Here is a 14974-nt window from a genome sequence, read left to right as displayed (position 1 = left end):
GAGCTGGCTGCATTATTCCACCCACTGCCATCAGGGCAGGCGCGTGGGAGCAATAGGTTGGAGTGATGAGTGACTATTGCTTCTAGTAAGCAAGTACTACAAACAGTAGGCTGTTAAACAAATAATGGGAAGCAGCAGGACTTCTGGATGTATATTTGCAGAAAACAGCCAGAAATTGTACACTACTGTATCTTGATCCTGCTGGGCTTTGTGGGTACTCTTGAGCTGGCTCGGGTGACTCTGGTCACTCAGCACTTACACACTAACAGAGCCACCAAGGTGGAGACCTGTTTTAGAGCAAGAAGCCCAGGCACAGGATTACCTACCTATTTACACCTCCTCAGACCTTCAGACTTGCACACACTACATCACTTGACTTGTTTGGTTTTTGTTTTGTTTTTTCCAACCCAGCATTGCGAGTGATATTCCAACAAGATAAAATGTTTCTTATTAGATAAAGAAAGAAATAATTTTGTCAGTTGTCAGTTCCTGAGTATAGTTTTTTGACCTGACACTGCTAAATATCTATTTGCTGTGTCATAAAATATGACAGACTTACTAAGTCTTGCTTCCAAAAACACTAAGATTGAAAGCAAATATTTTCTAATATTCTAACCATATAACAGATACTGCTCGCTGAGCAGTGTCTCCTTACCAGGACATATAAGTCTTTGGAAAGACAAAAAAGTATTGTAATATTATATATTTCTAGGGTATGTTTCTGCATTTGCAATTAGCTACATTTTTTAACATTTTTACAGTTTTCCTTCAAGCATTTTCAGTGATTAATACTTCTCAGTGTTATTTTTTTCCTTCTTCATTTGTAGGTAACCCATAAATTGTCAATTGCTTTGTACTATTATATAAATCAACTATTTTCTGAAATTCAAGTAGCAACTCTGTCACTGGTCCCATGGACTATTACTGTGATGAGAGAGAAAAGACAAATGACCACCTGCAGTCCACAGAGTTCTGTTTAACCACTGTTTTTAGAAGTTCAAGAGAATAAATATTTTTCTGATCAGAAGCTATGATTTGAAGCACCAATCATCTGCACAGATGTAGAATAAGTAATGAGAAAAATGAAGTGTTATTCATTTCTCCTCTTGAAGTAAACTGTAATTAAATATACTTTATTTATGCCTTTTTGAGTCCCATCTGCTCCTCCAATAGAAAATCTATAGTTAAAGTATATGCTTCATTGATTCCAATTAATTTCTTTAGATGATACAATTCCCCAAGGAATAATGTGTGTATAGGCTTACTGAACACCTTCCTTCTAGTATACTAAAATTAATGTTTTTCCTGGGAACTTCTACACTCACTTGATGCAATAAAAGAGACATTACAATAAAGCATTGCAACATTTTTATTTCTAGCCTCAGCCTCCAATGAAAATTACAATCTGACCAGACAGAACAAATTCATATCTGTAAGCTACAGATATTAACAATTCCTTATTTAAGGTGAGGCTAGAGGGAAAAAAAGTTTCACCTATACTTAATCTTTCCAAGTATAACTGGACAAAAAAAAACCTAAAAGAAAGACCTATTTATTTTGAGGGTATCATAGAATATGCTGAGTTGGAAAGGACCCACCAGGATGACTCAGTCCAACTCCTAGCCCTGCACAGAACACACCTAGGAATAGCATCATGAGCATTGTCCAAAAGCTTCTTGAACTCAGACAGGCTCAAGATGGTGACTCTCTTTCCCGCTTTTCCTTATTTTCTCTCTTTGTTACCATTTTTCAGGAAGTTCTGCAGGACATATGCATCATTAAGGCATCTATTTCTAATCAAGAATGCTGAAAGTTGCTTCCTGTCCCACTGCTTTGTTGGCCTGTTTGAAATAGTAACTATCCCACCCGACCAAAACATACATGAAAAAGATGGAAACGTTCATTCTCGTAGAATAAAGACCCTTTCTTGGTTTAATGTTTGCTACTTATTTCCAGTCTTAGATATCATAACTATCCAAATCCTACAGAAAATCTGTCCTTTAAATTGCAGGCATCCCTTCCACTGTCCCATTATGTTACATATCCCATTTCTTGGGTAAATGGCAATGTATCAAATCCAAATATGTTTAAAGTAGGATTTACTCATGTCATGCAAATAAATAGAAGATGGGGTAAAATGATGCAATAAAAGCAATGCTTTTGATTGTTATTTAAACTCAGTGGTTTCTCACTCTCTGACCTCACCAGAGATACAGAATTAAGCTTCTGGGGAGAATAAGTATTTGTTCATGTTATGACAAAACAGGAAGCAATTATTCCTTTGACTACATCTGCTATGGCATTCTGATTCAGAACACCTTGGGATGCATTCAGACAGGATCGAGTTTTATTAGGACGTTAAGATCATCCTGTTGCAAAAGGTAGCAGCTAAAGGGAAAGCTCCTATTATTGTAACCTAGAAATTACAGCACTCACAAAGTCAGTCTGTCAGACCTGTGTCCTTCATCTTCTAGCCTAACCACTGACCAAACAGTTCAGGTACATGACTCCTTTTGAAGCTATGGCACTATACAGAAAGACACACAAGACCTCTGGGATCAGAATTCACACCCAAGTGTGTAAATAGAAGGTGAAGGATCTGGTAAGAGTACCTTAATCTCAGAAGTAGTAGATCAGGCTGTCCACTTCACAGTTAAATACATTTAAGCCATGGCTACTGTCCAAAAATAGGCATAAATATATAATTTTCAATACACATTTATTTATTTATTTATTTATCTGCTTATTTGTTTCAAGCACCAATGCACAATAACTAGTAACTCTTCTTCTCAAACCCAAAATTAAGTAACAATTTTTTATCTCCTTATAAATTTATTGTGTAACTGTGGGACGTCTGTTTATTTCACTCAGTTTGAAAGGTCTACAATGGAGCAAGGCATTTAGAACCCCCTCATTCAACTGTCCTATTTAAACCTTTAGTGGAGATACAGTACATTCACCCCTGTATTGACTAAAGTATGAACACACAGCCAACACAGGTGTGGTCATTGAATTTGGTCAGGAAAAACTATTCTTACTGAAAGGAATTTTCAGGGAGAGATATTAAGATTGCAGGTGGGGGGAAAAAAAAAGCTAATACTTGTAACACTAATGAGTTAGTACTAGAAAAAAATACAAGAAAATAAATGAGAAAAATATGTAAATGAGGATGAAATTCTACTTGAGGCAAAATTGAATTTGCTGGACATGCAGAAAGTATTTGATGCACAGCTTGAGACTTATATTTTGAGATTTAAATAAGAACTTGATCTAATCACTCTTTTGTATCATCTAAATTTCCAGCAGGTGTCCCAATTACTTTCATCCTCTCATGAGCTATAAGGTATGCAGCCTTAGGACAGAAGCATTGCTATCCAATAACTGCATCAAGTGACTCACAACATGAACTTTATCTAGCTCATCAGGTAATCAACTAGCTTCAGGAAGCTGTCTGACCTTCCTCTCAGAAGTCAACATGGTTTCCTCAGTCTAAAGTCTTTAACAACCTACCATGTGTATTGCCCTTCTAAAATTTTTTATGCCCTGAAGTTCAGAAGCTATTCTAGACTATAATGTAAAAGGAAGAAAAATCTTTTATTGGCCACAGGAAGCAAAGTTTTTATAACAAAGGCTGCCTCAGAAGCGTCTAAAACAATTACAGAAACTGCTCAGAGAAAAATATTTCATGTCAAGCACAGAAACTTTTTGATATAGATATATATATATATAGATTGAGATATTCAGTTTATTCTACAGAAAGCTCAATTAAGTATCAATAAGCAACATAAGCCTTTCAAGGGTATATGTTATGCAGCAATAATCCATGCTGAGTGCCATAGATGACTGACAATGGCAGGGAATTAGCCCAACACAATTTACACCCTATTGTGCACTTCTGCTTAATTTAACAGCAAGAACTCAGCTTCCCCTGTGTGTTTCTATAATCATTTAACAATAGAAGCTTCATTCCAGAGATTTTCCTTCAAAATAAACCTGATCAAATCCTTACTGTGACAACAGATGGTGACAGAGCAGATGTATCATTTCATCTGAAAGTTCAGTAACTGTCAGTCAAGAACTGCAGGATGGCTACTCTGAGGTACCACAGAACAGAATATTGGAAAATAATTAATTCAACAGACATGCAAAATTAGGAAGGAAAAAAAAAACAGAAAAAAAGGATACAGTAAGGAGAAGGGAAAAAAGGCACCGCTCTTAATGTACTTCTATAACAGACTTGTTTTCTTTTGAGGACATGTCATATTTCAGAACTTTCTGCTTAATCACTGCATTTTAAAAATACCAATACAATAGCAATGGAGCCTATTACTCTGCAATTAGTAACAAAAAAGAGAAAGGTATGTGTTTTATTTCATACAGGTGTTTATCAGCAGAATATATGTTGTCCCATCAGTCCTACCAATTCTCCTGAGCAATGGAATTCACCTTTTTAGATGCAATAGAGATGCAACACATCTTTATGTGTTGTGTCTCTAAGCAAAGAACACTGGCTTGATTGACAGGCAAGACAGTCACCATGACATTTGTGTGTACTCACCTTTATATAGTAAATATAAGTTAGGTTTTATTAAATAAACTCACCAAGTCAGACTTTTAGAATTGATTTTAAATGAGATTGTTCCTTCTGTGGAACTTCAATAAAACTGGACAACAAAGCCCCTATTAAAGGAGAATATGAGGTGATACAACACAGCTGATCTGGTACAGATGTGTATAGCTGTTTTTATTACATTATATAAGTAAAAGGAAATGGATATAACCATGTATATTTTTGAATGACATCAGATGCATCCCATCACCCCATTCTTGGCCATCAAGAATGTAAAATATTATCTGCAAAACAAGGTTCTTGACTGTGGAATCTGACATACACAATGATACCCCCGTTTCTGGCCTTAGTGTGGCGTTCGTTCATTATGCCATGATCTTGTTTTAAAACTGAGTTAAACACAGTTAAACATTCTTTCTCATTCTCACATGATTCTCATTATTAACTGTCCACTTTGAATAGACCAGCTACCAGTTCTTTTCCCATAAAGCAGGAACATTCTAGAAGGACACATTATCCTTAAAAGCTAAAACTATTTAATGAAAATTCCCTATCTTCTGTAGATAGAAATATTTCAAAAGGTCTCATGCTACTTGAGAAAGAAAAGAAATAGTGCTCAAAAAAAAAAAAAGGATTCTAACATTCTTCCCCATTACACTTTTTTTTGGTGAATTCAGCATATGAAAGGTGGAGGTTCATACCCTTTATGTTCATCCTAACAGAGATGAGACATACAACATAGGAAAAGAAAGTTTTAAATACACTCCTCTGCCATGATGCTTTTATCTGTTTCATGTGAAGCCTTGAGATTTGACTGTTGCCCATGTAGTAGAGAAGCGTCCATTTATTACATTTGTGAACTTGTATGTGAACGTAACAATAGTCAATGAAATGAAAAATCTACTCCCTGAATTTGCCACGTGTGATATCTGCTTTGTACCACTGCCTTGTGGAGTGAAATGACATCCAGAAAGTTTTAACTTTCCCAGCTGCAGCTTATGAACATTTTATTTATTTGTTCATGTAGGGACAAGAAAAGGTGAACGGCAGGCCAGATTAAGATTTATATCTAAACCTTGAATTCCACTGTGTACCTAAGCCAGATGTTGCCAATTCATCCTCCTGGCATGGCAACCAGTAAAAGCCAAATCCCAATGAATCCCAAATAGAAAATGAGAGTTATAATGTGTAGTAAAATCTACTAGCTGACATTTGGTTTCTCACACTGAAAAGGATCAGAAGGCCTTATAAGGACTGACTAATTTTCATTTCTCTAGATGCTATCAAGTAGATTTTCAGCCGAGATCAGCACATGTGCAAATTCATGGTGGACAATGAAAAGACTGGGAATTGAAAAGGAATGGGCAGTACTTGTTGTCATTACACCACCAGTTTACTACCCATCATTTGGAAAGATCTAGCAGGGAGTTGATGTTGCCTTTCAAAACTCACCTGCCTAATGTTGGCTCTTGCAGGAGCTGACATTTGCTGTAATCAGTGTAACAGCTCAACAGAGGTCAGGAGCTCCAAGAAAAGGAAACATGCCCGTGTTTCCACTCTCAGCTGATCAACTAGAGAAGCCTCTGGCTGGAACCTTGAAATATTCCAGTCTTTCAGTCTTTCTGCCTCTCTGCTATGAGATCTATATATTTTTTTCTCTGAATTTATGGAAATTTTGTTGACAACATCATATTTCTTCGTGCATATTTGAAATATTCGGTATATTTTGAGTCTAAAATTATTTTTTTTCTCAACTACTTGCTATTATACTCTTAAGTGTTACTATTTACATCCAATGCATGCAGTTCCAATATAGAAAAGACAACTAATTTTCTATTTTTGACTATTTCAAGTGTTCTTTTCATCACTGTCAACTCAGAGAGGGGGAGCTTTATTTACCTTTTGTCCCACAATCTTCTTCAATTTTTTTTTTGTCTGTGGGGTCCTCTTCCAGCAATTTTTTCATCATCTTTCCACCACTATTAATGTACTACCACCATTCTGAGAACTTCTTATTGCTTCATGCTGTCCAAATAATTACCACCTTCTTATTGATACCCATCACCTTTGATCCTTAAATTTTAATTAATATATCTTATCTTTCTAACAATTTTCCAGGCAAACCTACTTTCACAATTACTGCATTAAAGGAAAGCTGCCACATTATGTACAGTCAACAAGTTTTTTCTAATTACTTTTTATTTTATCTTTTTAACTTGCTGCAACATTGAGATGTTTGGATAACACTGCTGGAGTTACAGCATCTTACACACCTTTTCAGGCACATTTGTTTCCTCAGTGTAATGCTAATGGGTCTGTCTGTGCTCCTATTGTCTTCTCCATATGAAGAATATTTTCATTAAGGAATCCTACGGGTTGTTTCCTTGACTCTAGTTTGACAATTGTCTTCCCTTTTTACTTTACTAATTAAAATCCACATATATATGTATAAAAATTCTAAGTGAAAATAACCTTCAATTACCCTGACAGTGTTCATTAAAAAAAACCTGTGGGTATTTGTTAAGTGAAATTAAATATATACACCTTTCTTTAAAAAAAAAAAGTATAACAGGATGAAGAGCTTTCAAGTTCATGATGTCCTTGCAGAAAGAAGTTAAAATTAGCTGTTTAACCTCTTAGACAAAAATTTATTTTATTTTAAAAAATCAAGACAACAAGACTATTTGAGATGGTATTTTAATTTTTAGATAAATTTTGTCTTGATATAGCAAGTAGAGTCCTGTTTCTTCTCTGCATACCATGTTGATACTTGCTGCACATGAAGACAGAAATTAACCTTACATCTGTGTAGCCTTTTCTGACTCTACTTAAAAAATATTATTTAACTATTTCATTTAAATTAGGTGATTTTCCCTAACTTCTTTTATGATAAAAAACTACAACCCTCTCTACGTAAGGTAAGTCAAAAAGGAAATCTGGTTTTGAATTCAGTGTTCCCTAAAATTTCAGAAATCCACAAATAAGTAAACTATTTTTCTTCTCCAGTATTTGACAGGCAACAAGACCCTACCAGTCTCACTGCTAATCAAATCAGACTCTCTTTCCAGTTTGACCTTTTGACTGAGTTTCTTGAAGTGATTCCTTTAGAGTAATTCACAGTAATTCCTTTGGAGTATAATGATCAGTGTTGATGAGGGATGAATGCATTATAATTGCAGGCTGTCCTGACAAAGATCATGGCCAAAAAGCTATTCAAGCCAGGAAAGATATTTTTGCTTTCCACAGGAGTTCTAATAAAGAATAAAACGCCTTGTTGACCCCATGTGCCCAGGGCTCCAAAACAGCAGAGATACCTAAATTATATGTTAGAGTGGTGGAACATTTTAACTGTTGTTTATATATTTTTTGTCTTTATTTTTTGCAGTAATGAAAGCAAAGAGGTAAGTTCAGTGTGAACCATAACAGTGAAAATGGAACCAAGTAACTGCTTTTTGTTCATTAGGCAGTATCTTCTTCCTTCTTTTGACATAGGAGCACATCTTTGCACTCGCTGCATCTGATGGTATACAAATTATTATGAAAATTCCCGAATGCAAATGCTAACTTAACCTATTGTAGCTTCATTTATACTTACCCATATAGTTGTTATTATTGTTAATATTAGTAGTATTATATTATTTTCATTAATTTTTTACATTTGTGCATCTTCTCAGGAAGAAAACAGAAAACAAAATAGAAGTATCTCCCTTCTTTATGAGTTACACTCAGCACAATTCCATATAAATAAAGTTGGACCAGAGAAAGGGAACTGAGAAATATGTTGGCTAACTGAAGATTTGGTGTAAAGTAGGTGAAAGCATTTTTCTTCCTCAAATCTCTCCTCTTGAAGGCAATTTTACAGCTCGGTCCTATACATATTTCTCTCCTTGTATGAGGAAGCAGTTTTTTCCTTCTTATAAATCAGGTTGCTCTGTTTCCCTTAACATGTTTCTTTGTGTGGAAATTATCATTATATAATCAATAGTTGTCATACACAATATATACATACTTAACTGTACAGTGTACTGAATTTTACCTTGGTAATTTTTATTCATATTTTGTTTAAACAGTTGTGCAGACATTAATTTTTTATGACTGAATTTGTCAATAGGCCAAAAAAAAAAAAGACCATACATTTTCAGAATTTTGGAACATTGATTTATTCTGGTTAATTCTGTGAAGGGTAATGATAATATTCCTCTTTTATAGTAAAATTGGTAAGACACAATCTGAAGAAAAGTATATATACTGGCATCAAATAGGTTAATTTGAAAAGATTAGATATGTTCTTACTTCGGTGAAACACTCCAATTCCCTTTGAGTTGAGAAAGTAAAAACACCAAGGTACTCTCAAAAGATCTACTGAGAATTCTTCAGGTAGAATAACAAGCAGCTACCACACAAATTAAAGATAGTTAAAGTGAGAATTAGAATTATTAAATAAAAAGCCCAAATGTTCTTATTCTTACCTGCTGGTTTACGGGAAAATTCCTGTTGATTTTTTTAATCTACAAAAATGAATAAAGAAATAGATTAATACTCAGTTGCTAGGATGAAAAACAAAACAAAATAACCAACTGGAATTTAGACACATATATTAGACTCTTCCTTCCAAATTATGTTTGCAAAAAAGAAAATAAAATCTCCTGCAGTAAAGGAACTGAAACCTTTGGCAAGCTCATTTGAACAACGGGATATTTCTGTAGTTACTGTGGTTCATTTTGCTGTTTAGAACCCAGAAGAGGTGCATACACACAAAATTATTTCTAAATTCTGAAACACAACGCAATTTTCTTTTTTTTTCTTCTTATTAGAAGATATAAAATAAACTAGAATATTTAACTCTAAATAAAGTTATTTCAGAGCAAATTACCGCCAACCACCAAAGTCATCAATCTCTAAGCAAGTTGTTTTCCTTAAGGAATGATGAAATTTCGGGTTGGAACAGCTTTGGAAACATCATTTATTCTACCCTTCTATCCTAGGTGCAAAATCAAGTAGGCAAAATCAGTTCTGATAATTGTTCGTGTAATTTTTTCTTAAAACATTCAACAATATCCCTTGGTGAAAAGTAACGAGAAAACCAGGCTGAGGCCGAGACACTTAATTCCTGATGAGATTCTGTTTAGCCCTGCAGTTCATAGACTCCATCTGAACAAACATTGCCAGCTTTCTGACACAAGTGTCCAATACAAAGAGAGTTATGTGTAGAACATACCCATCCCTACCATCGCTAGAAGAAAACTGTTGTTTTTTAAGCATAAGCTCTGAAAGCTTTTGACAACCTAGTAAATCTAAAACCTAGTAAATCATGACAGATACGTAATACCTAGAATAAAAACATATTTAAATTAAAGACATTTTCAACTAGGTCTCTATATGGAATGTAACTGAATGATCTGGAAAGCCCTGAAACCACAATATAACATAAAACTGCTTTAACCAACCTGCAACATCTTTTTAGAAGAAAAGAAGAATCACCACTGAATTTCCTCTGGTGTTTACAATATTGTCCCTAAACAACTACATGCAGAGATGTGAATGGCAATGTGTTTTGCAGATTTCAGAACCAAGCTGCAGTCACAAGCTCTTTGAATTCTTCATGCAAATACTGAGCAAGTGTCACTGACATCCCACAATTTTGCTATCAAAGGATAATTCCCACTGTCAAGAACATGCTGGCATGCAATTTCAGTTGGTTTTCAAATGTATCCTCCATCAAAAGTGTCAGAAGAACATTTCTACCCTTCCTTTTTTCTTCAATGCCAGTTAAGGAAAAGCATTAGAGGAACAAGGACATTCAAAGGACAAAGAAATAGTATAAAATTAATCCATACAAGATACCAACTATCTAATGTGATTTTTTAAAATAAAAAGCAGATAAAACCCACATTTTTTGATCTAAAAAATACTTGAAGACTTCTGGGATTTATTCCTAAACCAAATATTAATTACTCCAGCATGATAAATTCGTGTTTGTGTTAGTAGGTCCTTGTGAAAACCATGTATTTTAATCTAAGTAAAGACTACAGCTAGTAGCCTGAAAATTTTAAGTCTTGAAAGTACAATGTTAAGAAAAAGAAATTTTACTTTTCTAAACAAAATACTGTAAATATTTACTTAGTGGCAAGTTATAGTTATATATTGAATAATTTAGGAGTGTTTTTATTTACTTCAAACATAGAGACTGCATTTTTTTAACAAAGTACATTAGGTGCATTTTGTGCTGTTAATGTTCTTCTAAAATGTAAATACATACTTGAAACATCATTTTCTCATTCAAAAATTTCCAGTCATTTTTTAAAATACAATCTAAGCACCTACATTACATGGTTGTTTTAACTGCTGTTATTTTGATTAACTAAAACAACTATGTTTATCTTTCAGGTAATAAGGTGATTTCTTGAAATGCATTATTTTTAATTCTTTTATACAAACTTCAAAACTGTATTATAGTTGTTCAAATCTACCTGAAACTAAAAATTGTTAAGTATGATTAATTTTAGGAACACCTAAATGTTTATCATTCATGTGCATCAACATTGAACATTACAGAATAAAAAAGTTCAGGAATAAGGCAGCACACATATGTTCTTCCCAGCGTGCTACAAGGTATATTGAGTAAAATTTAATTTCCAGACCTAAATTATTTGGTAATTAAAACCTAAAAGTAAACATTTCCCAGAAATTACTTTACTGGTTATCTAAGAGAGAAAAAGAGAAATGTTGCTTCAGTCTTCCATAACTGTACTGAACTCATTGTAATACTATGTGTTATTAAGCACAATCATAGCACATAGAACTATGTAACTGATGCAATTAAATAAAATTTGTTTTCACCAGTACAATACACTGCAAATACACATGAATGTAATATTTCCAAATAAAACACACCAGCAGATACTATACTAAAAAAACAGAGGTGTTCTGAGAATATTCTTTAGAAAGATGTGTTTCTGCAGAGCAATTAAAAATCAGAATGGCACAAAAGGAGACAGAAGAAGAAGCTAGAAAACAGACTCTTTTCTGAAGGTAAAGACAATGTAGACTGATTTGAAGTTGGCAAGAACTATCTGCTTCTGCTTCAAGCACAGAAAAACAGGTGCTGAGGGATGATGTTCTATTCTGATTCAATTTCCATGAATGCAAATTAGGAGAAAAAAAAATCTAAGAACACCATAGAGAAAGTAATTTGGGAATTAATGATCAATTCAAGGTGGAAGGAGGAAGGAGCCAGAAATAAGGTCTCTGCAGTATCTTGCATCTGACAAGGAAGGAGATAAGCGGTGATAATACAAGACCAATAATGGTATCATAGAAACATATAGAATGGTTTAGATTGGAGGGAACATTAAAGATCATCTAGTTCCAACCCTCTACCATAGTCAGGGACACCTTCACTAGACCAGATTGTTCAGAGCTCCACCTAGAGCTCTGGCTTTGAAAACTTTCAGCGATGGGAAAAAGCTATCAAAGAAGATTGGTTCAAAATAGAACTGATTGTTAATGGTACAACTATATTTTACTAGATATGTTCCAAAAATTCATCTCACAGTATGTTTGGACAAGAAAAATACTGGGCAAGGAGATGATATGAAGTGGAACATAATGAAAAATGTCCCATGGCCAAATTCAGTCATTTTTGTGCACTAGATGTTACAACTACAGATGGATATTTTCACAGTGATGGCTGTGCCTGCTCTGCAGAGGAAACAAACAAGAACATGAACACAGATCTTCTCAGCAGGATCACAAATGAGCAAGCCTTGGCTTCAGGTGTGCACAATGATTGCAAATGTTTGGGCTTTTTAATTTTTATTATTTAAAAGTCTTTGTGCCAGAGAAGCAGTAATACAGAAGAATACTGTTCCATACTATTATCTTTTCCCATTAATTGTAGCCTACTATTGTTGCCCTCTGCTGAAATGCAGCTGATTAAGCTCATAAAAGCTGGGTTTTAAATTTTCACATTCAGTTAAAGCTGAACTGAATTGTTCACTCCTCTGAGAGATACCATTTCAGACCTTCTTGGGGCCAATAGCACAGCAGAAATATTTATTTTCAGTTTCCATATGAGGATTTTAAAATGCAGTTTGAAAACTACTATTTATTAGAGGTTTTTTTTTCCTTTCTTACCTATTTATATTAATGAAATTTGCTGTTCCAATTTAATCACAGGATCCCCATGAGATGATGAGGAAATGTATCTTTCAATAAGAACCAAATACTCTTAAAGTAGTAAGATCAAGAGATTTCAGGTTTCTCCAACCCTTAAAATTTTAAATAGAAGCAATCAGATGTTTGAAAACTCTATGTGTACCACAGCTCCTTCGATCCTATTTCATTATAAACTATACTGTAAATTAGACTCAAACTTCTAAAGGGATAATGGGAAAGACGATTAATAGACAATTAAGATTCAGGTAATACATCCGGCCTTCCAGAAGAAAGAATAAGAGAGTACGTGTTAGTTAGGACAGAGATCCTGACAGAGACCATTCCATTGGAGTACCTAGGGGAACAGCCAAGGCAACATATGAAACGAGTGGGCACCAGTGCCTGCTCAGCCTTTTTCTGACTTAGGCAGTAAATAAGATACTCCCCACACTTTCACATATTATTTGATCTCTCCTTTTCTTGCAGTCTGTAGATATCATATAATTTTGCAGGTCACAGTCATTTTCCAATTTAAAAGAACCTTTTATTATTTTAATTAATGCTACCCATTTTTATCAATTTCCCCAAACAGTTTAGACTCTCTAACCTTCTCTATCAATTGTTTGCACTGCACAACTGCTGACTCACATTCACTAACAGGCTACTAAAATAGAATAGCTTGAGAAGAACATAAATTCATTACATAATTCTTCATCTCATGCATAGAGATGAAGACAAGCAACAATACAGTTTGTGCTATTGGGATGTTAAGTGATTTCAAAGAGGAAGCCAGATCATTAAAATTTGGAAGAAAACATGAGTCCATGCTGTGATAATCTTATGTTAACGAATAAGAAAGAGTACATACAACACTTCAAATTGCTAGTTGGCTAGTCTTACTTTCTGTCCTTGCTAGGTTTTTATTTACTCAGTGGGATAGGTAAGTTACGGTAAGATTGTGAAATTTTGTTGTCCAAGAGTTTATGTGCTTTGAAAAAATCAAAGAAGATTTGAAAGAAGCATGAAACAGCCCCCACAAAATACATTGTATATTGGTGAATGCATTCAAATACATGTATAATTGCCTGTGGAACAAATATAGCAATTCTTGCTGCTGGTTTTGCAAGCTGCAGTAGATTTTAGAATTCGCACTAAAAATCCGTATAAGCTAAGTTATGCAAAATGATCAGTCAGTATGTTCTGGAAAATATGGGAGTACAGGAAGTATTTAATTCACATCTGCCTCTTGACCTACCAGTGATGGCACCATCCTCTGTCATGTGTTGATCATATTTAACCAGCTGAATGGTTCAAAGGATAAAAGATTAGGATTACTTCCATAATTCCTAGCATTTTCATGTCCTAGTTGGACTTTTGTCAAGACTAGACACAGTGGATTGCAAATACACTCAGCCTGAAGGAACTCAGCATCAAGTTCCTTGAAGGAAGAAAGGGAAAAACTCCAGAATGTACGAACAGTTACATAGAGGAGAGGCTTGATTCAACACTGAATAATGCATAAGCATGAGCGTGACCTCTGCTTTCCAGTCTGTTCCTATAGATACCTGTAGGCTGAGTCATCCTCACTACAGCTCCTAGATGAGAACAAAAGTGAGAACCAAGATGATATGTTTCAGCTTATATAATCAATGTTATAAAATCTCTCTTGCGAATCAAAAAATTTTTTAAAAAATGATGAAATATTTGTAAAGTTTATAGACAATGAGGACACAGTAGACATTATTCAGGAAGTCCCTAATCAGCTGTCTGAAGAAGTCCTAAAGTAGCAGATGGCTGGAAAGACAAAATGAAATATAACTATTCTTTTGTTATCACCAGAGACAAGACTAGATGGATCTTTACTCTAGTACAGTTTAACAGTTCTCATGAATCATCTTAATCCATATGGAAACTAAAATGTTTCATTTTAATCCTATATAGGAGTAGAAGAAGAGAGGCCTGAGATAATCTTGAGGTCACATTTGGAAAGCAGAACTGAACAAGCTTCCTTTTAAATCCTACTGACTGCCTTTATTAGCCAGCTGTACAAAATAAGCAGAGAGCTTCCATATTTTGGTGAGTTCCAATAAATACAGGTATTTGATAAATACTTTTGGGGACAATAAAATATAGCTAGTAAAAGTCAGAAATGCACTTTCAAAAACAGAAGCAGATGAATACAAATCATTCCTAAAAGGTGTTGAGCTTTTGAAAGAAAATATATTGAGAGTTATTAGTAATTTAGGA

The 14974-nt window shown here is 34.4% G+C and overlaps 1 protein-coding gene across 1 annotated transcript in view; it reads right to left on the bottom strand.

Annotated features, from left to right (window-relative positions):
- Nucleotides 1-14974, bottom strand: part of SNTG1 (syntrophin gamma 1) — a 316256-nt gene that overhangs the window by 59767 nt on the left and 241515 nt on the right. Inside the window, exon 12 of the mRNA XM_031066535.1 lies at nucleotides 9040-9078. Coding sequence (XP_030922395.1) covers nucleotides 9040-9078 — 39 coding nt within the window. The remainder of the gene's footprint in view (nucleotides 1-9039; nucleotides 9079-14974) is intronic.

The sequence above is a fragment of the Geospiza fortis genome, unplaced genomic scaffold (assembly GCF_000277835.1).
Source record: "Geospiza fortis unplaced genomic scaffold, GeoFor_1.0 scaffold53, whole genome shotgun sequence".
Taxonomy (NCBI): domain Eukaryota; kingdom Metazoa; phylum Chordata; class Aves; order Passeriformes; family Thraupidae; genus Geospiza; species Geospiza fortis.
Note: the sequence above shows the minus strand (reverse complement) of the source record. Positions and strands in the feature narration are given on the sequence as shown.